The following is a 26,785-nucleotide window of genomic DNA, read 5'->3' on the forward strand; positions in this document are numbered from 1 at the left end:
GTTAAGTGGTTTAGGAGTCCATCGCGGACAAACATCGTGACAGGAGATTTATATATATTAAGATACAACGTGTAAACGAATTACGAAATGCCGTTGAAGGGTGCATAAGTATATTTCACAAGGAATCACCCCGTAAAAATATTAAATCAAAAGAAGCATATTTAATTTTCCATACAAACTAATTCAATGCATTCTAAGTGTTTACTTATGACAACCATATTGAAGATTAAAGGCCGACATGCGCATAGTACCTATGCTACGCAACACGTGCCCAGTTAAATGACAGGAGTCGCTTGATTTTATTGTTCATGTGATATAAGGAATGTATCTGATTTTTTTCAGAAAAATCTATGGCAGTGCTTTACTCAAAAACTACGTTACGGTTTCACAAATAAGTCTCGGAGATAATTAATAATGTACCATTAAAGCTTGTGAAGTATTATTTCGGTTTATAATTGACGCGTTGAATTTTATTATAATTGTTGTTGATTAGTCTTGCTACATATCAGAAACGGCTTGACCAATTTAAATAAAAATCATTTGTAGACACCATTTTATTTCGTCTCGTTTGCCATAATAAGGCGGTGGTTTAAAAATAAAGTAAAATCTAGAGGAACAACAAATAAATAAATAAATAAATAAATGTACTACGACAATGCACACATCGCCATCTAGCCACAATGTAAGCGTAGCTTGTTTTATGGGTACTAAGATGCTGTAGAATATTTTTTTATAAATAATTTACATAAATACTTATAATATAAAGATGAACACTCAGACAAAACATTCATGTTCATAAAACAAACATTTTCCAGTTGTGGGAATCGAACCCACAGCCTTGGACACAGAAAGCAGGGTCGCTGCCTACTGCGCCACTCGGCTGTCAAAAAAGATCGAATCAATTTCAAAAAAATTATAAAAAAATTTAATACGACATGGGTATTGGTAGTTTTTGAGTACAATAAAATTAAACCGTTTTAAAAAGGTCTTTGTTTTAAAGAAGTCATAACTAATCCTACTAAATGTTCAATATTTCTTACCTCGTGGTATTACTTCTAACCTACAGAACGGATCGGAAAGTCCAGTCATATCCATTCCTATTAAGCCTCGGGCTCTTAAAACTGTAACAGCTAACGAAGATGTTCCGTTATCATAGGCCAATTTTATTTCTAAGGTCCCGAATCCGGAGTCAGGTATTGTTGGTGGTCTCTCCACCTGGGTGATTGGTTTGGGCACCTCTTTTCTTATACTTCTAAGACTGTAGGCACTTCCTTTACTGCCGGTACGTTTTAGTCCTAAAGGTCTTTGGTTGAGGCTGTCCGTTCTATGGAGACTTAGACCGCTCACTCCGTGGGATAAGATATCGGTTTCGGTCCAATCATGATCCTGTAAAAAAACAAATATTTTTGAATCTCTTGAAATTGTAGATTGTACAAAGAGTGCAACGTCAATCATCATCTTTATATATATATATTTCTTGTGTGCGTGTGTATGTCACTGAACTCCTACTAAACCGGCTGGATCGATTTAAATGAATTTTTCGGTATGCGTTTGGGTGGCACCCTGGATGGTTTAGATTCACAAATCAGCCTGATAGATGGCGCTGGGGTCCGCTAGTATCATATAAAAGTCTACTGCTACTGCTGCCATGCTAAGCGATGGGATGGTGATCCCAGTAGATGGTAGCAGCACAGGACGTTGCTACTCGTTCTCTGTTATATTCCCTTAGTCGACGCGTACGACACCCGTAGGAAAAGGAGGGTGGTGAAAACTGTATTCTGATCTGCCGTCACGGCAGGATCGGAAGGCAAGTCAAGACAATATCATTCTCATAAGTCGAGAAAAACGTGGTTTTAATGACTACTTAAGTTTCTACTCGACTTCTATTCTGATGTAGAAATGCGCGTAAAATCCGCTGCATGCATTTGAAGTGGCGACGCCACGCAGTGGAACGAGTATTAAAAAAAACTTCTCTATTCTACTCACTGTGTAGAATCACGCATAGTTTGTATGGGGAACTTATCATAAGCTGTAAGCGGACGACGATGCGGGGAAGCAGTAATAAATTAGTGTTACAAATAAAGTAAAACGATCCCCAGTGTAAACTGAAACTTGTACAAAGGTAATAAAATCTTGTAAGTACGCAAAGTTACATATTCAGGAAGGTCGCTAAAACCTAATCGCATTTTCCCTTTGTTGGACAATACCTCCCGCAGGCATATCCGTTGACTCGTTAGTCGTTTGTGATACGAGTACATTCGAGATAAAAGTTATCCTTTATGCAAATCCAGCTGACCTGTCCCGGCTTCGTGAGGGTAGCTTTATCATACTAATTATTATAAATGTGAAATTCCATTTGTAGATGTCTTCTTTCTTTTTCAACGCAGCAACGGGTCCGCGTCAATTTATTTTTCCGTGGATAAAAAAGAGATTATAACATTTTTCATCTCTACTAGCTTCATGACGTTATAAATACCGTCGAATCGCTACTGCGTAAAAGGCTGATAAAGAGGTTGACAGGAGGTTTCGGGAGTGGCTAAGTACCACTCTATAGACAATGATATGCCAGCAATCGATTAAGCGTTCCGGTACGATGCCCTATTGAAAGTTATTAGGGGTTTAATATTACTGCCATATCCCTAACAGGTTAGCCGGCTACCACTTTAGACTTCATTATCAACTACAACCGGGTAAGATTAGGGGGTATAATGGAATAAAAAATGTGGATGAATGATGTTTAAACCTACGCAGATAAATATTATGTGCTAGCCAAATTAGGAAGTAGGTATCATCCCCCGAAAAATTTGGTTATTTTATGATACAATATTACGAATGAGTGTATCGTACGATGTTTGTCAGCAATTTTAATTTGAGAAAATTACGTTTCCCCTATTAAATTATAACGTTTGAATATCCCCCGTATACCGAAATATATTCTAAATTCCACGATTTAAGAGAGGAATTTAATATTTGCTCACTCAGGTTTACTCTTCAAATGTTTTCGGGACAAGTAAGTAAGAGAGAGAATTTCATAAAAATCTCTTAACAAGGGATAGGTAGGTAAGTGAAAAAAGGAAATGATTTAAACTTCAAAGCTTTATGTCGACTTAGGGTAAGGTGCCAACATTTGAAAGTTATCGTCGACTGTACAACATTGAGAGAATCACAATAAGTACTATACCTATACGATGGATGGATGTTTGTTACGCAATCAAGCCATAATGGCTGTACGCATCGGAATGAAGTTTAGCACAGAGATAGATAATAATCTGGAATAGTATAAAGACTACAATTATCCCGGGAACGGAATAAAAAAAAATCTAAACATATTTTTTTCAAGTAGGCCTACTTTACAAGCTCTATTGAAACGTCAAGTATGTATGTTTATAGCGACTCTACCACCGATTCGTAAAGCAGACGTCGGTTCCCATTAAACAGATTAAACGTGGCTGCCTTGTGGATAAAAAGCCCGGCTAACGCGCGACTATATTTTAAAATAAACTTACGTATACTGATTCTAGAATGATTTCTGCTATAATGAAAGTCAATCTAGAATACACAGTGGTGTGCATAGAGGGTATGCACAGGGTATGCAGATCGTATAAAATTAAGGAAACCTAAACTAAGAGTTATAAATAAGTTAAGGATAGGCATTGTAAGAGTTATAAGAAGCCTTCCGTTAAGTATTTATAACTCGTACCGGGGATTTTCTTCATTTTCTATCATCTGCATACCCTGTGCATACCCTCTATGCACGCCACTGAGTATACAACGTGTAAATGAAAACCGAACCGAAATAATACTCCACAGGCATCAGAGGTACATTATTAACTGTCTCTGACACGCCACTGACAGACTCCACTGCCATAATTTTCACTGAAAGAAATCAGATACAGTCCTAACATCACTAATGCAAAATGAAAATAAAGTGTTTCCTGACACGTCGCGTAGCGTAGATACTATGCGCGTGTCGGTCTTTTATCTTCAATAGGGTTGTTATAAGTAGGTAAAAACACATAGAAAGTTTGAAATTAGTTTGTATAGAAAAAAATATGCTTTTTTTTATTTAATATTTTTACAGGGTGATTCCTTATTGGCACTAGCAATGCAGTCTGTGGTTATGTATGCGGCACTAATCTGGGTTACAGCCAAGGACCAGAGAGTAAACAGAAAAACCTTTCTGAGCGCCAAGAGAACTACGGCACTTAGAACATGCTCTGTATATCCACCGACGCTGCCCAACTTGCCCGCTGGCAAACCTCATCGCAGTCCACATTTTGGCACAGGAGAGATATTGTTCAAACTTACAGGAGAAAAGACATGCGGCCAGAGAAAGGACTTCGGAGATATGGCAACAAGAATGGAACCAGTCTACCAAAGGCCGATGGACGCATAGACTAATTGGGGATAATTGGGCTGGGAACAAAGGAAACATGGAAACATAACGTTTCCGATGACAAAGGGCTTTACAGGTCAGGTTTTATGCAATACATAGCACACATACAAAAAATACTGAGTAGTGATTGTATGTATTGTGAACACCCATGTGATGATGCAGAACATATCCTGTTTTACTGCCTACGATTTATAAAAGAAAGGGAGAATGTGAAGAAGGAAATAGGAAGTGAAATAAAGACAGATAACCTAACCTCTATAATGCTACGGGTATCAGAGAATTGGGAATCTGCCAAAAAATACATAGAAGCGATAATAAAAGTAAAGGAAAGTGACGTAAGAGAGGGAAGGTTAAAGGACAACGACGTTAGTAGTAGGCCAAAAGGCAGGTACACATTTAGAAGGCAGGAGGGGTTTTTAGCCGGTAGGTACTTAGGTAACGCCTACTTATTTGATATAGGCAACAGCTTTAGTCACGCCCAATACTTAATGTTTGCAGATGACAAAAAAATCTTTCTTAGAATACGCAACCTGGATGATTGTCACAAGTTGCAACAAGATCTTAATGCTTTAACTAAATATTACGCACAAAATAGAATTAAAGTAAATGTTAATAAATGCCATCATATCACTTTAAGCCGTAAAATAAAGTCAATAGCATTCGATTACAAGATTAACGGCATAGATATAGTAAAGGTAAATGCCGTGAGAGACTTGGGTATCAAAATTGACACTAAGCTTTCATTGAATGACCATATAGGTGTAGTAGCGGACAAGGCATTTAAACAACTCGGCTTTATCAAGCGAGTAACACGTAACTTTAGGAATATTGAATGCATAAAAAAACTTTATTACACGTACGTCCGTAGCGCCCTAGAGTACGCCTGCAACATTTGGTCTCCCCACTATATTATATACATACAGAGGCTAGAATCCATTCAAAGACAGTTCCTTAAATACTTAGCTTTTAAAGATTTTAAGAAATTTAAAAGTTATGATGAAGCTTGCGTATACTATAAAATAGACACTCTAGAAATGCGCAGAAATTTGAGTGATATGTTGTTACTGCAGGCAATCTTAACCGGTAAACTAGACTGTCCTTCCTTATTGTCAAGCTATTCGATCAACGCTTCTTCCTTTAGACCTCGACATAGACGGCTATTGATTGTTCCCAAATCAAACACAAATTATGCACAAAATTCTGTTGTACTACGTCTGGCACGAACATATAACAAAGTTTATTATAATTTAGATATTTTTCAGTTATCCAAAACACAATTAAAAAGAGAAATAATACGTTTACATAGAACGTCATGACTCAGGCGCTGCATGGAGCATTTACGCGCGCACACACGCACACACACACACACAGACACACAGACACACATAGACACACACGCACGCACGCATGCAAGCACGCACGCACACACAAATATGTGCTTTTTCAAATGCTGCGACGAATACATTTTTATTAGTTTATTATTAGATTAGTCTTAATAGCTTTCCTTGTTTCTTTACGTCTTGTGTTCACACTTTTATGTTATTAACTTTTTTAAATATTTATAATTAAAAACTTAATTATTTTTATGTTAAATCCGAGACTATTTCGAAATGCTATGTTTATGTAATCTTTGTGGCCTTAGATTTAAGTAAAAGTATTTATAAATATATTTTTATTGTAACGCTGTTGATTACGAATAAATAAATAAATAAATAAATAAATAAGAGGAGTCCGGACCTATCCATAGGTATGTCCATGATTTCCCCCTCCTAATTAAAAAAAAATAATACTTATGTTACACTTTGTATTTGAGTATTTACCCCAAAAATACTGGATACACAAACACAAAAAGAAACACAAAACCGCAAACGTTTTCGTTTTGTTGTGGATAAAATTAATTCACTTATTTTAGTTTATTTATCTTCATTTTAAAAACAGGAGGTACTTAAAATAGACTAGGAAGATATAAAACGTACTGGTTACAGGGTTCTTTAAATGGCCAAATTTTATTTTTATTAAAATGGCTGTGTCATACGGTATTACATAACGAAACTACAAAGGTTTCTTGTTCTTCTACGAAATCTCAAAGGTGGAATAGGTACCTAAGTTTTATATAAATAAATAATAATAAATATACTACGACAATACACACATCGCCATCTAGCCCCAAAGTAAGCGTTAGCTTGTGTTATGGGTACTGAGATAGCTGATGAATATTTTTTTTATGAATATAATGCACATAAATACTTTTAATATACAGATAAACACCCAGAAACTGAAAAACATACATGTTCATCACGAAAACATTTTCCAGTTGTGGGAATCGAACCCACGACCTTGGACTCAGAAAGCAGGGTCGCTGCCCACTGCGCCACTCGGCCGTCGAAATCCTGGAATAATCCTGGAATTTAAAAGTTCATTTTTACCCTGTATAGTGGGCACAGACCTTGAAGCTTACGGAGTTTGCTTGCAAAGTAAACTACTCACCTTGGAAGCGCTTAAGGAAATTCTTAAGACATTCGATCCTAAAGATAATATTTACATTTCTAGTCTGGGTAGCTACTGTACCTACTGTTTCAATATTGATGAAATGCTAATCAACTTCATTATACTCTTCGTTCGTCAAAAAAGCGTAAGGTGATAAATGATGAATTTCTGTATTTTCTCTGGTTTGGTTTGGTGGGTAGCTTTGCCCTGGCTAGTTAGTTTACCACCCTTTTGGAAAAGACATACACGTATATATCTTGTGAGAGATGAAAGCGGAGCCGGATGCTTCAAAGCAACCTTGTCATTAAGAAATTCATCAATTTTATAGTAACCTCGCTGTAATAAATGTGTTTTGACAAATTCTTTAAACTTATGCATTGGCAGGTCCAAAATCCCCTTAGGAATCATATTATAAAAGCGTATACTCAATCCCACAAATGACTTCTATACCTTTCGCAGACGATATGCAGATGACACTAATTAATGACCATTTCTTGTAGGTCGACTGTTTATGCCCACTTTTTGTTTATAAAGACTAATATGTTGTCTTACAATAACTATATTATTATAAATATATTGTGAAGCTACAGTAAGTATGTCTATTTCTTTAAACTTCTCACGGAGGGATTCGCGTGATTTAAGTTTATATATTTAATTAGGTTTATATATGTTTGAGGAGTCCTCCCGGCATTTCCCATCATCAGCTCATTTATTGTGACGAGCATTAATTGCGTACCAACTATATACAATAATCGAAGCGCAACCAGTGTAATACTTATTATTGTGTAGATCCAGTAGCCATCCGTAGTCTTCATCATCTGTTTTATTTAACCAAATGATGATTTTCGATAGATCAAGCTCAAATTACTTTAATAAATACTCAAATCGCTATAGGTGTCCCTGTAATATTTGAAAAATAAGATGAAAATAAGACCACATGAGAAGCATACCGTCTCAAATAAAAAAATATTCTTTCAAATCGGTTTTTAAATGGCAGAGTTCCGAGCTAACAAACAAAAAAATAATACAACCGAATAGAGAACCTCATCCATTTTTGTAAGTCGGTTAAAACCCATTAGCTGCAAGGCTAGCATGGGCAGTAAGCAATTATCTCCCCGGGGAAGGGATAAATATTTATGTAGTGAAAATAATATCCAAATAATATAAACGTCTTAAACATTCGTCGAAAACGTTCCATGTTGCCGTGCTTTAGCAGGTGTACACGTTAATTATATCCTCTATCAGCAGGACTATCACGGGCAGGTGACAAAAATTATATCCCCCGATTATATCGCCTGACAAGGGATATAATGAACGTATCTAAAGCACGGGAACATGGAATAGGAGAAGTTAACTCCCGTTAAATTATTTGGATATTATTTCCACTTGTGCGTCAGTGCTGTGAGTTTTTTTTTTATTAATTTAGTTTTCTTACAGTACTTATTTTATATGCTTATAATTAACAGTTTCGTAAGATACAATTTTTGAAAAAGAAAAGTACAGCCCTGCTTCTGCGATTTGATACATCGGCCAGGCTGTTCTTCCTATACACATAGATAAACTAAAACTATAAAGTTTACACACATAATAATTATGATAAAGCTGTGGGAGAAGATAATTTTGTATCATTCCCCCGGGGATATAATGGTCCCCTGCCCATGCTAGTCGTGCAGGGGATATAATCGGGGTATATATTTTTTTTTATTTAAAAGGTATAGGTCGACCGTCAAAATAATGCGTTTCAAAAAGATCGTGTTTGGATGATTAACTTGGAAGTTGCCTTGCCTTACGTTTAAAATAATAACGATTATGAATTATTAATATATTTTTTATTAGTTTTATAAACTGTACCATTGAATCTGCTTAAGTATTTTTTTAAATAATTTCGTGCTTAATTCAAAGTTATATTTAATGAGAAAACATTTTTTTAAATTCACACAGAGCTGTTACAAGGGTTTGTCAGATGCTTATTATTGTTTTATATGATCAAGTGGCAGACGTAAGGAGAGCATGACCTGAAACTGAACTGATGGCGGCATCATTTCAGCGACCGGATTATAGCAATAGTCACGAATTGAAAAAAACTGCCATGTGATGTTCAGAAGTATTATATCCAAGAGATATCTTATTTTTGCCGAAATTTCATAAAATTAGAGCTATCTGCCTTAGTAAGTCCGTGTACCATAGCTAAAGATTATTGATTTTTTTGGTATTGATAACACAAAACTGAACAATTCATAGTATAAAATCACAAAATACTTGATAGAAGCTAATATAACAAGTGCAGAAATATTCGCATTTCAAGCGGTGCTAAATTATTGTTTACATAGACGTGACGTAATTCGGCGTTTCACCTGTCATGGCGGATTGTAATATTCTGCAGTTTTATTTATTGCAATAAATACCAATCTCACGCACCATAAAAATATGTTTTTCTTATGATAACGATTAAGACACCGGGAGGCATCTTTGCATCGATCGAGTCCATGTAGGACTGAAGTGTTTCGAAAATGCACCCGTATTCATACCACAATACCCACCAACTCAATGTCATGAACATAAAATACTAATCAATTTAATAAAATATCTGGCTAATATGAATTTATAGTTAACTAAAGTTTAATTATTTTCCCACCTTATAAATTTACTGTACCACATAATATATAATTAGATAAAAACAATATTTTTGCGATTCTTTGATACTGTCATCATGCCTATTTTTTTTAAACGGCGTGATACGTATTCAAACATCTAGAAACATTCATTCCCAATAAACTTTACAACTAAAAAGGAACATGGATCACAACTACGTAGTGCTAATAACATTTGCCTAAACAAATCACGAACAAATAACGGTAACGGTAAAACGGTAAGAAAAACATAAGCTTTGATAAAAATTTGAATATTTTTAAGAAAAAACATATTTCCTTTGTAATTGACAAAATCCCAGCCCGGCGGCGATGTATGACAGTATGAAGTATTTATAAATTTACCCTCATGTTTTTTTATATAATTTCTGATTGTTTTGTACGTGCCCTTGTTTGTAGTTTTTATATTAACTACATAAAATTAAGTTGTAAATATTCTCATTGAGTGATATAGTAATTTCTTTTGAGGAAAAAACGTCTTTAACCACAACATCGACCAACGTCCAACAGCAGGTACGTAGAATAACATTTTATATTTAGAAATCTTAAATCAATGTTATCGAACCTCTTTAATTGGATTCTGTTCAGTAAACAGCGTTATTCCACTCAGACTGTTTAAATATTTATGAAATGCTCTAATTAACCCAAAGCTTGCTCTTTATTTGTAAAGAAGGTTAGATGGCAAACCGATTTATGTACCTACTGCTATTCAGCATTTTCTTCCTACGCTGTGTTTAAATATTTCACAAACAGGTGGACAAATCTCGTGGGTCCAAGTTGAATCGCGAGGTGCTGCGTTAGATTCGATAGGTCCAGTTTCTAATTGCTATTGGACTTTTCTATTTAAATCCTACCAACCCGTATGCTCCGAAAGTGTGGGAAGTTTAAAAATTTGGTTCTGAACCTATAGCATAATTAGTTTTTTTTTGATACACAAAAAATTAGGTACCTACTTATGTCACGAATATTTTTAGGGGAAGTCTGATATAGTTTGGCTTCTTTATAAACAACGGTGCCGTACAGTGCAGAGTTCATCCTTCTTGTGTAAGATACCTGCTTGAAACTATGATGGGATACTTTGATATTTAGGCTGTGTACTTGTATTACTATGACTTGCACTGCCCCTCCTATTACAGCGGGTGTCGAACGACTACCATCTACTGCTAAACTACTGGAAAAGCTTTATTGCTACTTCTGACCCTTGACAGGCTTCTGACTTGGCAGGACGGAGGTTATGTGGGACTCCCCCCTCTAATGGGGTATAACCAAACTAAAAACAAACACGGCTTATCCCTCTTGTTGGCTTTGTTAGACGCCCGGGGAACCCGTTGTATACCTTCCGGACGTCTACCAACCATCCAAACTTGGCTACCACGTTAACGAGGAAGGGATCAGAACAGCTTGAACCCCCCCCCAGACCGTAGAGAAAATCAAAATCAAAATTCAAATTCAAATTCAAAATTTCTTTATTCATGTAGGCCTATCACAGGCACTTATGAAGCGTTCATACATATTTGTTTACATAATTGTAACGGGATGGTGATAACTTCGTTCGCCAACTTAAATCTAAAGCTACGAGGGTTCCAAAGCGCCCTGGTCTAAGAAGAGCCCACAACAAACTTAGCCGGGTAAATTTATTTTTTGTTATCACCATCTTCCAGTAAATTTAAATTAAGCTATGAAGCTAGAGCAATTCACACCCAAGCTTTTTTATCGTTTAAATAATCCTTAATATTATAATAGGATTTTTCTGTAAGCTTACGTTTTATATAAACTTTGAACTTATTGAGAGACATCTCACAGATTTCAATTGGTAATTTGTTATAAAATAATATACAATTGCCCTTGAATGAATTTGCAATTTTGTGTAGCCTGCACAACGAGTTTATTTTTGCTTCTAATATTTATATTGTTACAGTGCATTTTCTTTTTAAATTTTGATATATTTTTATGAACATAAATTAAATTTTCATATATGTACTGACTATGCACCGTCATTATTTTAACTTCTTTAAATTTATCCCTTAATGACTCTGGAGAGGCTTGTGTAGTGACGGGTAGCTATCACCAACCAGCCTACCGGGCTGGGTACGCTGGTTGGTGATAGCTACCCGTATTTATAGACAAAACCTTCCGTTGGTTAAGGCCTAGTCCAGCAGTGGACTTTTATACGCTATTGCATAATTTCCATGTATTTAAAAAATTATTACAATATTATTTGTTCTTCATCCCAAACAAAACTTTGATTTGAATTTCCACATCTACCCACACATTTGTTTTACTATGACGCACGAATGACGTAGCGACGCGACGCGCCAACCTATTTATTACATTCGTTATACTTTAGGAGTAATGGGGTTGACTGGGCCACAGTATAGGGACGTAGTGTTCAGAAGTGAAACTACTTAAGGCCGTTTTTTTTAAAACGAGCTTAGGAGCGTGATGAAAACGGATTCCATTTCAGAATGTTGCTAAATAAAATGCGGCATGACCGCTCCGAGCTCTTTTCTGCTCCATTTTTTTTTTTGCAATTTTTATTTGCTTGCATATAATCAAACATAAATAGTAAATAAATTGATAGTAGGCATAGTATGGAGAATTCATAAAGAAGATCTTTGCATTGGAATAGAATGTTTATCATAACAACACAAACAGAAATTATTAAAAGTCTGTGATGTGTCGTGCCAATAAAAAGTCAAAGTTAAATATTTCTTTATTCAAGTAGGAACATAGAAGGCACTTTTGTCTCATGTGTTGAATGTGTTCATTACATACAAAATATGTACATAGTAGTGAGTATTAAGGGCGATAACTACATTCGTAAACCCAAAACTAAAGCAACACGGGTTCCAAATGCCCTGTTGGACTAGGACGCGCGCCACGAGACAGTTATCTCTACCCATTATCTCGTCCATTTCTATAGAAAAAATACGAGTAAAAGGTGGAGATAACTATCTATTGGTGCGCATGCTAGCCCTACTGGTCTAAGAAGAAGCTCACAGCAGATGTAGCCGGGTGTTCTTTTTGTTATCACCGTCTTACATTGTTAGTTGAAAATATTTAAGAAGCACCTGGTTAGAGTAATAACTCACACCCATACGTTTTTATCTTTTATGTAATCCTTAAGACTTTAAACAAACTGGGCCAGCGTGGTGGACTAACGCCGCAACCCTTCTCGTTGTGGGAGGAGATCCGTGCTTTATAGTGGGCCGGTAATGATGATGATGATGATTGCAAATCACTCATAGTGAGTGCAATAGTCAAAAAAATTGTAAACTGACTAACTGACTACAACAAAAATTACGCAGTTGGAGGGGTAAAGGTTATATTGGTGAAGGTTTAGAAAATGCTGCGTGATTGCTATACTGGGACACAAGCTCGTCGTATTGCGAAAATGGGCGTGATTAATGTTCAATTCGTATGTCTCCACCGGAGCTGAAATATTTTTTTATCAGGATCAGGATTGTCTTTATTCAAACAGAAATTTTATTAACAATTAATCCTTTAGGCAACGCACACTCGAAACACATTTGGTTGCCGGGTGAGATCAATTGTAGAGCTAAGGTCTTCAAATCGTACCTTACATTTTTACTTGGCTCGGGGAATTGTATTTTTGTATTTTTTTCTGCTGTTTAGATACATTAAAAATACCTCAGCAAGGCTAGCACGGGCAGGAGAAAAAAAATTATAACCCCCGATTATATCCCTTGACAGCAGTGGCGTGCACTCCATACATGCACGAAAGCACTGCATACCCTGAAAAAAAAATTATTACTCATAAAGGGGAAGGATTTTTCCATTTTATGCCATTTTCCTTCTTTATGCATACCCTGGTCAAAAACCCTGTGCACGCCACTGCCTGACAGGGGATATAATGAACGTGTACACCTGCTAAACCACGGGAACATGGAATAGGAGAAGTTTACCTACGCATATATTATTTGGATATCGTTTTCACTTGTGCGCCAGTTCTCTGAGAGTAGATAAAGCTGGGGGAGAAGATAAATTGTTATCCCTTCCCCGGAGATAATTGTCTACTGCCCATGCTAGCCGTGCAAAGATATAAATCAAATCATACAAAGATATAAATTGGACCCATGTTAAAAAAAAAATTGTTTAACAAAAAAAAAACTACTTTGTTTAACAACTAAAAAGCAACCGTATTTTCTACAACGCTTTTGAGTCGGTGCCGAGTAATGAATGAATGAATGAATAAATACACTTTTATTGTACACCAAAGAAAAAAAGTAGTTACAGAGATATAAATACATATCAAGAGAGTACAATTTGGTGGAGTAAAGTATGTGTTCTGAGGTAACAAACATAAAAAATTATTCAACCGAATTGATAAAATCCACCTTTTTCCTAAGACGGTAAAAACTTAGGGATTAATTAAATATTATTTACTTTTGGGCTTTCTATGAATGGAATGGTTCTTTATATCTGGTCCGATTTAATATCTATATTTTACACGTGAAATGGAAGTCTGAAATGTTTTGAAATCGGAAATGCTGATTCAAGGCATTTATAATATACATACCAACTATGTACTAAGCATGTACTTAGTTTGTGATCCGTTGATAAAATAATATTGGTGTACTATTGTAACAGTAATTTTATAAAGTGGCTACATAATTAAATTTTTGCTAACTAAGTATTTATTCATATTGGCCATATATTTTATTATATTGAGTAGGATTTTTACAATTATGCTTATAATTATTATTTAATTAATAGGTTCCAAGAAACAGTTAGTAAATTATATTGGATTAACAACCGATGTTCATGACATTGAGTGGCTATTTTGAAATAAATTCGGGTGCATTTTCGATACACTTCAGTCCTACAACTCGAACGATGCAAAGATACCTCCCGCTGTCGTAGTAGCCTTTATCACGATACTTGTATCATTTTTCATCATCATCAACCCATTAAGGGCCTCTAAGGTCATGGGTCTCCGTTCAAGATGAGAAGGGCTTAGGGGGTAGTCCATCACACTGTTTAAGTGCAGATTGGTAGACTTCACAAGCCCATGAGAACAATCTCGAGAACCTTAGGCAAGCAGGATTCCCCTAGAAGTTTTATTTCACCGGTGAAGCAAACGATTTTTATCTGCTTAAATTAGAAACGCACGTAACTCCGAAACGTTTGCGGTGCGTGCCGGGAATCGAACTGGGTCCCCTGGAAAGAGATGCCTTACCCGCTAAGCTACCACCGCTTCTCCATCATTGTAAAATTAGTTTCATTTGTGTAAATAATTATTAATTTGTTAGACAGATAACATATAATTCTCATTGTGTCTCTATAGATATCAAAGATGTTTGTTTACTTTGAAACAAGAATATGCATATTACTACAGCGTAGTCATGTTACGGACTAAGTTCGCTGAATATGCAAAGCCCAATAAAGGTGAATTTGCATAGAGCCTTTGGACAGCTGTGAAGGGAGTTTGAGCTATCAACGATTAAAAGAACTTTTTCTACTCCAAAAGAAAATTTAAACCTTTCCTACTTAAAAAAATATTGATATAATAAGTAATTGCAACATACAACATTACAAAATTACATATATATAGGTAGGTAGGTTATGTATTACATACTCGTATATAGGTAATAAGTAAAGTTACTAATTACCTATATATGTAATAGATATTTTTTATGTATCATCAATATTTTTCTCAGCGCACGCCAAGTTAATGAATATTATAGGAAAAAAAAATTGTACTTTGGGTTATAATATTACAATTTTCTTAAGGATCTACATTTTTTTTAAAACAAATTATAGCCTATGTTCAGTGGCGTGCACTTCATACATGCACAAAAGCACTGCATACCCTAAAATGTTTGTATGACTCATAAATGCGATGGATTGTTCCATTTTATGGCACCTTCCTTCTTTATGCATACCCTGGTCCAAAACCCTGTGCACGCCACTGCCTTCTTCTTGAAACTTCTTCTTGAAACTTGAACTTCTTGAAAGTTAAGCTTACTTTTGGCGAAGAAATGGTAAAAGTCGGTCCAGTACTGTTGGAGCCTAGTGGGTACAAACAAACAAGCCAAAAAATCATTCCTCTTTATTCTGATTCAATGGTGTTGACAGTGATCGGGCAAAGCGTCGATATCTGAGACGTTTTCCCCGAGGGTCCGTGGAAACTCCAACCTGGCAGTGTACATTTCGGTCCCCTGCGGTCGTTCCCCGTATAAGAGACAAATTGAAAGTTTTCCCGTTAAAGCAATTTTCATTTATGTATCTTAAAGTTCAATGTGTAGCTTCTAGAAAATTATATCATAAAACAGTCAGGTGGAATATTAAATTAAAACTGTATCTACTCGTACTTTCCCTAGAACCGTACCTTAAATGTTGTAGTCAAATATAACTTTATACCATTAATATAATTCTTTGTAAAAGATTAAATATTTTTTGCATGTACGATAGTGTTCCGATGGAGTAAATTTCTGAATATAATTATCCAAGAAATATAATCGTAATTTTATTGACATCGTGTCCCAAAATTTGGTTTTGACGTCTGGTGGCCTGGCGCTTATTTAGCCCAACGGCTAAGTCTAGCAATTTAAAGGAGCAATAGCGCCAGCCAGCATTTTAGGTACCATTTCCATAAGTGAACGAGTTAGACGGATTATAAATTTTGTAAATATTAATGTTAGTTGGAAATTATTATTAATTTCTTCAAAATCTTGTTCATAGAGTGGTAACAATAAATGATTGTGAACGTCCAAAAATCCCACCACTTTTGTATGAAGTGCATGAGGTCACACTTTCATATACAATTTGGTTGTATGCTTAACTGGTTTGCTGCTGGCCACTGAGAAGTTCATTCGGTATCTATCATAAAATTTACCAGAAAAATTAGGCAAAATTATCTAACGTGTATCTAACGTGTAGCGTTAGATAATTTTGCCTAATTTTTCGGAATACAACATTACCGTTGCAAAAAGAAATAACTCAATCGGGTTGTTATGGACTTAAGAATGATCTAGTGAATGAATTAGACGTTTATTGTGCACCACACAGAACCACAGATTTATGGTACACAATCGAAAAACTTTTATCACCTATCCAGAAAAAACCCTTATTGATTTTGGGATACAAAAAATCGTAATTATTGCCAAAGTTTCATTTAAAAAATGTACTAAGTTGCAATTTAAAACTGACAGTAGTTGATGAGCGAACAGACGGCTGTCAGCTGTCTGTGACAGAACTTCGTTTTGTGACCCATAGTTCCGGGAAGAAACCGTAAATAGAATGTAAAAGTAATGTTTTCTCATTAAAGATATGCTAAAACCTACTACAGTAAATACCTAGCAAGTAAGTTTAAATTTTTCTTTTTAAATATGTAAGCTGTCTATTGCAGCAAATGCTTTTGCTACGGACTGAACTACATTATAAGGTCATAATATTTACATTATAAAATTTCCATTTACTGAGTTTATAAAGATTTTATTCTAAAAACTAGCTGTTGTCCCGCTTTTCGTCCTCGTTTGAAGAGGTTTTTAAATAGTTTATTTTAGACACTAATTGGCTGATGATGCAGGTGATGAGAATATGCTTTACTTCAGTATATCGTTTTGGCAGCTACTTCGTATGTTGCTAAACTCTGCTATGAGACTGTTTCAAGTAATACTGTTTCAAATTACGTAGTTAGTAGTACTTAAAATTCAAAACCGGCTGAATTCCAACTTTTGCTAGTCGAAACAGTATTGGAGCGTAGTTTAATTGAGACGAGGGTTTCAACTTACCTCCAACAATATGAGAATCATTTATTCATTGCTTTCAGGCACAGCACACAAGTAATGTCTCTTTAGCCAAGTTGTTAGCGTGTTCGACCTAGGATCAAGGGGTTCTGGGCTCGATTACCAGATCCCAATAACTGTATGGAGTTTCCATACATTATTAACTAATGAAGAATGTTTTTCTTTAACTGTTGATAGCCTAAGACTTCCGCCTCCCTTTCGGGGGTACGGGACTTTTACGGGAGTTGTGTGTTCTAAGGAATTCAATATATATATTGTGTTGCTTCCTTTTATCCTTCAAAATTGAGATCGAAGACTGTTCTAGGTCGGTACTCAAATATGGATCATGGATTATATTGTGAAGGATGATGATGATGATGTCCTCCATGACGTATCCGTCAAAGGCGCCACATTGGCTTTATCGTCTCGAGTGTGCACGGTTATGACTAGCGTAGCCAAATTTAGTTTCAAAGATTCGATTGCACGACCCGCAGTAAAGTTGACCGATGTTATTATAATTATATGTGAATATTTAGGCCTAATTTTTTTGTTGTAGCGTACCAATGGAATTTCCTTGTGAAGGAGAAAATCGTCATCGTCAGAAAGCGTTCATGCCTGAGAGTCTATAATATTTGCCAGAGTGTGTGAAGTCTAAAGCACCGGATACACTAGGGAACATTTTGTCCCGCAACATGACGCGCAACACAAAATATACGTGACGCTGCAACGTTGCATAGTGTCCCGCAACATGACCCACAACATTGTACGTGACGCGGGGCATGTTGCTTGCTCCCGCCTCGAGAGCGAGCGCACGTGTCCCGCGTCAGTGTTGCGCCATTTGTCACTGAGTGTAGTCGCGTACGCAACGTGCCTTTAAAATGTCTGTAGTGTGGGGAAATGATACCGTGCTTTTGCTTATAGAGCTTTACGAAAGTCGTGACTTGTTGTGGAATACTTCACACCGTGACTATCGAAATAAAATAAAGAAAAATGATGCATGGGAGGATATTGCCAAGGCGCTTAAATTGCCTAGAAAAGAAATAGAAACCAAAGTTCATACCCTGCGTTCGCAATTTGTCCGAGAAAGGAAGAAAGTGAAATCGTCAAAAACTACTGGTAGTGGACGAGAGGACGTGAAGTCCAGTGCATGGTTTGCGTACGATGCAATGAAATTTTTGCTAAAGGGAGCCACAACTTCTGGAAGCTTGGACACTTTGGACACAAACGTAAGTCATACTTTAGTTATTTTGTCATTTGTAATCAGTAATCACGGTCACATCACTTGCGACAAATTTAGCGCAAACGGATTTATTTTTATTTATAATTTATTTATATTTATTTATTTATAATTTATTGTACGGACACACAAGGAAAGGAAAAGTAACAAATTAATACGTACCTATATTATTTACATAAACTAAGATTTGTACACACCTCACCCACAAAACTTCACTTCTAAAAGGATTGACGTTGTTCAGTAACATTAAAAGAAAAAATATAGTACAATACTAGTTTATTCATTTAAAAATTATTCTGCCAGGGAACACGTCCTTCTTCACTCATGAAATATTCAGCAAATTTGTTTCTTATTTCCATTGCAGATTCAGGGTAGCGTCTTCCCATAGCATTTAAATTCGACATATTAACAGAGCCAGTTTCTCTGCGCCAAGATCCTTCTAAAATATCGTGATCCACATTTTCAGAATCAAAAGTCCCATGTGGGTTGTACAGTGATCTCGATTGACTATTTCGCCTTAAAAAATTATGGAGGTATACGCACGCCATTACAACAACTTCAGCATTAAAGGGTAGGATGGTTATGGGAGTTCGGAATATACGAAATACAACACCTAAGATACCGAACACATTTTCGACAATTCTTCTAGCTCTTGACAATCGATAGTTGAAAATGCGTCTTGTTGTACCCACGTCATGATTACCGGGATATGGCTTCATCATGTTTTCTGTCAGTGCAAAGGCGCTGTCTCCTACAAGTACGTAAGGCATATTCGGCCCATCTTGTCGTATTGGGTCTGGAGTTGGCCAGTTGAGTTGGTTATCAGCTAAAGCTTTATAAAAAGCAGTCTCTTGGAATACTCCACTGTCAGAAGATTTTCCTTTAGCACCACAATTTGCATAGATAAAATTGTAATTTGCATCGACAATACCCAATAGGACAATACTAAATTGTTCCTTATAGTTAAAATAGTCACTTCCCGAATTCGAAGGAGCTTGGATTAAAACGTGTTTACCGTCTATAGATCCAACGCAATGCGGAAAATTCCATATATTTTCAAAGCTTTTAGCCTTGGTTTTCCATTCATTTGGAGTAGCTGGGACCTGTAAAGAAATAATGATACATTAAATACTATTTTTGCGTACTAATAATTAAGGATTCATGTCTAACAGATGTTTGATATAATACACTACGTGTTTTATACTTAGTATATTCTTATTATAATAATTGACTTAATATTTATATCATTAATTTTTCAGAGTCCACAAAGCCAAAACTCGATTTCGTCTCCGGATGAAGATGTCGTTATACATTCTCAATCTTCCGTTCCGGAATTTCAATCTCCTCATCAACTAGAATCGCAATCTACGAGTACCATTGATCAAGCAGAGCAACCCACAACCCCTGCACTAACACCTTCATCGTCGCGACCAACTCGGAAGAGGAGCCACCCCAATGAAGATAGATTGGAGGAGGCTTATGAAGTTCTGCATGCTGCTAAAAACAGAATGATGTCCCGAGATGAATTCGATGTTTATGGACAGTACGTAGGAACTGAGTTACGTGCATTAAATGACGAACATAGTGTAATTATGGCTAAATATTATATTAATAATATTTTATTAGATGCACGCTTAGGAAAATACCGTACAAGTTATAATAATCAAAGCCAGTCAGTTGTTCAACAGGGCTATAGCACTGCATCCAGTGATATTAGCCCCGAGCCTTCTGAAGAGCATATTATACAAAATATACTTGCAAATATGGATTCCTCGAGCACTAATAGCATTGATGGCACTAATACTAATTAATTTACGTTGATCGCTATATCCATCTTGTACTCTTTAAAATTTATTTTACTGAAGATTAAAATACAATTATAAATAAAATTATGCGTTTTCTTCAACTTACCTTTACAAATATCTTCAATTTTTTTATCAGTTCTTTACAAACTTCTGGTACTATTTTACGTATTAGTTGTTTTGACACTCGAAAAGTGTACGACAAAGAAGCATAAGAATCTCCAGTCGACAAGTACCTCAATGTAATGGCTAGTCTGATATGAGGACTAATAGCGTTCCGTAATATTGTATCCTGTTTGGCTATGGAAGGTGCGATCATTTGCAATAAAATTTCAAAATCAGATGATGACATGCGAGTAAAATTCACAAACGATCCGTCAGACATTCGGAGATCACTTAAAATATTAACTCTTCTATCTCGTTGTAATAAGAAATTCCGCATCCACCACCTTCTCTTTCTCTTACGTTTCAACACACTCGATATAATTACTATGTACGCAGCACTAATAGCCACAACCTCCTCGGGCGACATTTCTATAAACACTGAGAAGTGTGGTCGACGAAATGTTCCGCGACATGTATGTCGGCACATTCCACGTAGTTGTTGAGGAACATGTTCCGCAACATGTTGCTCCATTTGTCCCCTAGTGTATCCGTGGCTTACTGATCAGCACTCGACCAACGTGGCAGGACCCATAAAGGCTAAGGTTGATTGTGAGGTAGTTGGCGTTGCCCATCCATGTGCCCTGGGAGCACGTTATCCGGCAGTCTCACTTATAATTGCTAAACCGCATTGCAGGAACATGTTGGGTCTGTAATCCTGCTCTTCAATATGTTAATAATCGGCTATGGCGAAGTAGTAGTATTAAGAAACTTAGTAAACAGAACCGAGAGATCTGTACGTCTCGAAACAGTGTGGTACGACGACCGCGGCTGAATTAGTTAGTGTGTTTACATAGGGAAACACGAAATTCTGAACTCGCACCAACGAGGACTGAACTGGAAAACACAACTTTAACTGTCCCATATCCGATAAAATGTTCTCAAAGGCATGTGCAGTCTAGCAATCTGCATTTGACCAGGTGGTGGACTTCGAACCCGTACCCTGCAGTGGATCGGTAAAGGGTTGGTGATGATGATAAAGATTTTGGTGCGTTTCTGATGTTGTCTAAAGGTAATTTAGCAACTAATAAAAAAAGTATAAAAATGTATACTTAATATCACTGACAAGGTCATTTGGAAAAAGTAAACAGGGCACCGAATATAATTATTATCCTTGTAACCTAAAATGTAAATCCCCAGCTGATGTTACGGTTGTCACCGCATAATTATTAATCCTAGGAATACTGCCCCCGTTTTAACTAATTTTTTATAATACAACATAGACTTACTTTTGCTGAGCTTATGGACTTTCTGCTGTCGGTATTGCTTGGTTGTCTCGAGAAGATCGGTGGATGGATGCTGAGAGGCGAACCGGGTTCCGAATCTGTTTTACCTTCGTTGCTGCTGTTGCCTGCGTCCTAAATAAACAAAATTTATGTTATAACGAGATTAGTTTCGGCGACGTTTTGGCATAAATATTATTGATTAAACCAGTTTGAACTTATAGAGATAAAGTGGCAGCTGACTTGACGTTTCAAAACCGCTCATAAACTTGAAATAAATGAATTTTGAATTTTGTTTTTTCTTATTTTGAATTTTGTTTGTTCGTTCGTGTGTCAAGGCCGGTTTGGTCTGCAACAGCCAAAAGTATCCAGTGGAAACTTCTACTGAATACCAATCTCAATGATCCATTATTGTTAAAAAATCAAGTCAAGTGCCCAGTAAATAAAAATAACCGTTCAGTTCATTTTTTCAGATAGTTATTGGATGGATCACCGATGGACTTTGGGGTCCCAAAGGCGAACCCCCACTGGAAAGCGCAGTGTTGGTAGACCCCATACGAGGTTGCCAGATGTTAAACGAGTAGCAAGGAATCGCTGGATTCAAGCGCTACAAAATCTTCGCAAGTAGAAATACCTATAAAAGACCTTTGTCCAGCCGTGGACGTCCTGTGGTCGAGATAATGATGGTGATGATAGTTACGTAGTTACGTTATTTGGTACGTGAAACGAGAAAATTTCAAATTTAATGATTTCAACTCGCATTTTAGAATTGAATTAATATTGCCAGAAGTGATTCGTCTTTACATGAAAGTAACACCTGTTGTAACAAAAAGCTTCAATTAACAGGTATAAGTTACCCATCAAATGTAACCTTATTTAACAAAATTAACAAAACTTAATGTTTTGTTAAGCGGTTACAGACTTCGGAAAGTCGGGTGGGTATGAATAGCACATCGCCATTTTTGCCGCTGATCCAATAATAAACGAGCGTAATTGGTTTATCGAAAATAAACTTTTTAGTCCGCCAGTCAATATTGATTTATTCTATTAATATAACCTGACCTGTTTTATTATTCCTAGGTTTACATCAATTCCTATATTTAAAGGTGAAATATTCGACTCCAAAACTTTTATTAAAAAAGTTCATGCTTTTCTGAGAATGAACTTTTAGTGCTTACGTTTTCAATTTAAAACGTATGGAAACCTATAGGAAACTATTAGACATGTTAAAAAAAAGAATGCTATTTATTTAAATTATCATTTTGAAACACTTTTGTTGTATCACGTTTTCCTTATCCTAAGGATGCCTGGCAGAGATCGTTACTATGCGATAAGGCCGCCTTTTGTATACTGCATCTGTCTTTGTTTTTTTATTTTTCTTCTGTATTTTTTGTGTGTAAATAAATAGTATAAATAAATAAATAAATAAATAAAAAACATTGTTAAATAGCTGATGCTTCCGAGCATTGGCCCATAACGCTGCTCCAATGTGGATTGGTGGGTTTTCCTGGCACAGTGATGAGTGCTGGAGCCTATAAGCGGCTGCCTCTTGACACATCAGAATTTTCTCAGGTCTGGTCGGGGGGTTTCGGTCGTGGCTCGTTACCATCCTACCGACAAAAACGTGCCACCAAGCGATTAACCGTACGGTCGCGTAGGCTTAAACCGTAAGGGTAAGTTTTTTTACAGGTTAGACTACAACATCGCTTACCAGGTGAGATTGCAGTCAAAGACTTTTTTTTGGCCAACCCCATAATCGAATTCTGGACCTCGTGATCTGTAGTCGAACATGCTAATCACGCGGCTGTTATGATAATACGTGTTGTGCGATCTTTATGCAGGTAAAGTATAGCTTTACGCAGTGGCGTGCATAAAGGGTATGCAGATGATATAAAATGCAGAAAATCTCCAGTAAGAGTTATAAAAAACTTAAGGATAGGCTTCGTGAGAGTTATAAAAAGCCTACCCTTAAGTATTTGTAACTCGTACTGGTGATTTTCTTCATTTTCTCTCATCTGCATACCCTCTATGCACGCCACTGGCTTCACGTACGTGAAAGTACGTCCTTGCAGGTATCATATTAAATAGGTCTCTTTGCGAGAAAAGTATTTTCGTTTCTGCTCCACGTTAGACGACTAACTGTTGCAATATAACTTCGGATCGCTTTTAGTTGTTTCAAAACGTTTGTCACACGTGCGTTTAGTTAGGAGTGGGGGCTTTTATATTTCACTAGCAACCGGCCTCGGTTTTGTATGTAGGTATAGCACAAAGTAACCATTGATTTGATTTCCGACTGGCTCATGTAGATAAAATATTGAATCTTGATTACTCAAATTTTACAATGCAATCTTTCAATACCTACTTTTTCTGTACAGACAACTGAAGACCTACAAACTTTAAAAAAAGGCGGAAGTTTTTATCTCAGCACTACACCACTTATTTGGAATAGTAAAGGAAAGATTTTGAAGAATGTTTGGTTTCTTTAAATTCGGTTCTTAACAGATATTGCTTTAGTTGCAAAAAGTTTTATAATTTCTATAGATTTCTATAGATAGTATTAAAGATGTTTTTAGCGAAAATTCAGCTGAATTTTCGCTAAAAACATCTAAGAGCTTATCTGGAAAATGATACATTGACCTCTAGATAAAAATTTTCAGATTTTACTTACATATAAAAGTACAAAAAACTATTGAGACTGTTGATTGGTAAAATCCGAATAAAACCTTGTGTAATGCAAAGAACCATATAAAAATCTGCCCAGTTTATGAGGAAAATCATAACAAATGATTTATTAGCATCCGAGTTAATTTGATTTGAAACCGTATTCAAATCTGCCTAAATGTTTGATTTTTGCACATTGACACACCGATACACGGTCACACAACACACAGACAGATAGACAAAGCGTTCTGCGATTGCATTTGGACTCAATAAGATATAACTTATGTTGTGGTTTAGTATTTCGACGATTCACAAACTCGTAAATAATGTAATCTGCGAACCCATACAGGTACCGGCGTAGGTAGAGGGTTTAAGGTACCTTTCCACTGGATGCACGATGTAGCCATGCGAGAAATGTCCTATTCCACCGAATGGTAGGTAAAACGAGGTATTTATATTAATGGAAGAAGCAATTTACGTGAATTCACTCATTCAATTCTACATATCGTTAACATTCTTATCCGTGTGCTGATCGGTAAAATCTGTCCCCATATATCTGTTTCGTATCTCTGGCGCGTGTTACGGGCGGCACGTTCAGGTGTTTAGGCCGTTCTGCCAAATAAGTCTACACATCCCCATTCCTACTACCCATAAGTCAAAGTCAAAGTCAAAGTCAAATATTTCTTAATTCAAATAGGCACATAGATGGCACTTCTAATGCGTACATTACATATAAAATATGACATAGAAGTGAGTTGATGGCGATAACTAAATTCGCCAACTTAAAACTAAAGCTACGAGGGTTCCAAACGCGCCCTGGTCTAAGAAGAAGGCCACAACAAACTTAGCCGGTTGTTATTTTTTTTTGTTATCACCAGGTCACATTGTCATTTAAAACTATTAAAGAAGGAACCTGGTTAGAGCAATAATTTACACCCAAGCATTTTTATCGTTGACGTAGTCCTTAATACTATAATATAACTTTTCTATAAGCTTACGTTTAATACAAACTTTGAACTTTCAGAGACATCTTCAAGATATCAAGTGGTAGTTTATTGTTAATTATATACAACTTAAAATTACATATCCGGTAATTCAAGCCAATCAGCATAAATAAGCCAATATAGCTGATATAAGTAAAGCAGTCCTAATTTATGCAACGATATTTTTTTATTTATTTAATTTACACTTCATACAAATAATAAATATGAATAAATTATTAATAGAAGTAGTTGTATCTATAATATCAGGGTTAGTTATTTTTATTTACATTTTCGATTTTCTGGGTTATTTTGTGAAAAAAGTATCCAATTAATAATAATAATAATAAATATACTAGGACAATACACACATCGCTATCTAGCCCCAAAGTAAGCGTAGCTTGTGTTATGGGTACTAAGATAACTGATGAATATTTTTATGAATAATATACATAAATACTAAGAATATACGTATAAACACCCAGACACTGAAACAATGCATGCTCATCACACAAAAATTTTCCAGCAGTGGGAATCGAACCCAAGGCCTTGGACTCAGAAAGCAGGGTCGCTGCAAACTGCGCCAATCGGCCGTCAAAAATTCATCATTGACTTATACTCTCTGCCCACATATCCCTCGATTCAGCGAGCTGTATCAAATCACAGCTGCTTCGTTGAACTCTCTTATATAAGAACCTAGGTAAATTATATTACATTGTATTTATTTATTTATACTCTTTAATTGAACACAAATAAAACAGAAGAAGAATAAAATAAAAACTCAAACAGAAGCAGCTATCCCTTTTATTCTTTATTTTTCTACTAGCGGACCCGCGCGACTTCGTCCGCGAATAAGTCGACCTAAAAAAAACAACGTCAATTATGCCTATCCAAAAAACCACGTCAATCGAAAACTCCGTTGCGATTATTTTGAAAGACAAATGGGGACAAAATAGCGATGCTATCCTGTAGAAGCTGGTTGCTTTTACGGGATAAAAAGAAGCCAGCTATGCCAGACTATATTGTAGGTATTGTATTTAGTGTTGTAGGTATCTCTGCCAAATTTTAGCCATATCGGTTCATTCGTTGTGGCGTTAAAGCGTAACAAACATCCATTCATACATCTATTCTCACAAATACACACTATCAAATAAAAAAAGAATAATTAAAATCGGTGCAAATTTAACGGACATATAAAGTGAAATTGATAAAAATTTTCATCCCATATCCCGGAGGAAACTTATTGTTTATCGGGATAAAAAGTATCCTATATGTTGACCCGGGATATCAGCTTTCACTATACGAAATTTAATTTAAATCCGTTTAGTAGTTTTCAAGTGATGCCTGGATAGACGGACAGACAGACAGACAAAAATTCTAAATCACTAAGCGGCACTTCTTTCTCGGTAGGGTGGTAACTAGCCATAGCCGAAGCGTC

At 36.1% G+C, this 26,785-nt stretch overlaps 3 protein-coding genes across 3 annotated transcripts in view; 1 reads left to right on the plus strand and 2 right to left on the minus strand.

Annotated features, from left to right (window-relative positions):
• Positions 1-26,785, minus strand: part of LOC120628203 (rabphilin-3A) — a 56,067-nt gene that overhangs the window by 4,450 nt on the left and 24,832 nt on the right. Inside the window, exons 5-6 of the mRNA XM_039896456.1 lie at positions 21,713-21,841; positions 1,041-1,386 (exon numbers count right to left, since the gene is read on the minus strand). Of these exons, the coding sequence (XP_039752390.1) occupies positions 1,041-1,386; positions 21,713-21,841 (475 nt within the window). The remainder of the gene's footprint in view (positions 1-1,040; positions 1,387-21,712; positions 21,842-26,785) is intronic.
• Positions 17,946-20,433, plus strand: LOC120628205 (transcription factor Adf-1-like). The gene is made up of 2 exons (XM_039896458.1): positions 17,946-18,508; positions 19,779-20,433. The coding sequence occupies exons 1-2, from the start codon at positions 18,161-18,163 to the stop codon at positions 20,328-20,330; spliced, it is 900 nt and encodes a 299-aa protein (XP_039752392.1). The 5' UTR covers positions 17,946-18,160; the 3' UTR covers positions 20,331-20,433.
• LOC120628204 (protein ALP1-like) lies at positions 18,653-20,961 on the minus strand. The gene is made up of 2 exons (XM_039896457.1): positions 20,431-20,961; positions 18,653-19,622 (listed from the first exon to the last, which is right to left on the minus strand). The coding sequence occupies exons 1-2, from the start codon at positions 20,956-20,958 to the stop codon at positions 18,804-18,806; spliced, it is 1,347 nt and encodes a 448-aa protein (XP_039752391.1). The 5' UTR covers positions 20,959-20,961; the 3' UTR covers positions 18,653-18,803.

The sequence above is a fragment of the Pararge aegeria genome, chromosome 12 (assembly GCF_905163445.1).
Source record: "Pararge aegeria chromosome 12, ilParAegt1.1, whole genome shotgun sequence".
Lineage (NCBI taxonomy): Eukaryota > Metazoa > Arthropoda > Insecta > Lepidoptera > Nymphalidae > Pararge > Pararge aegeria.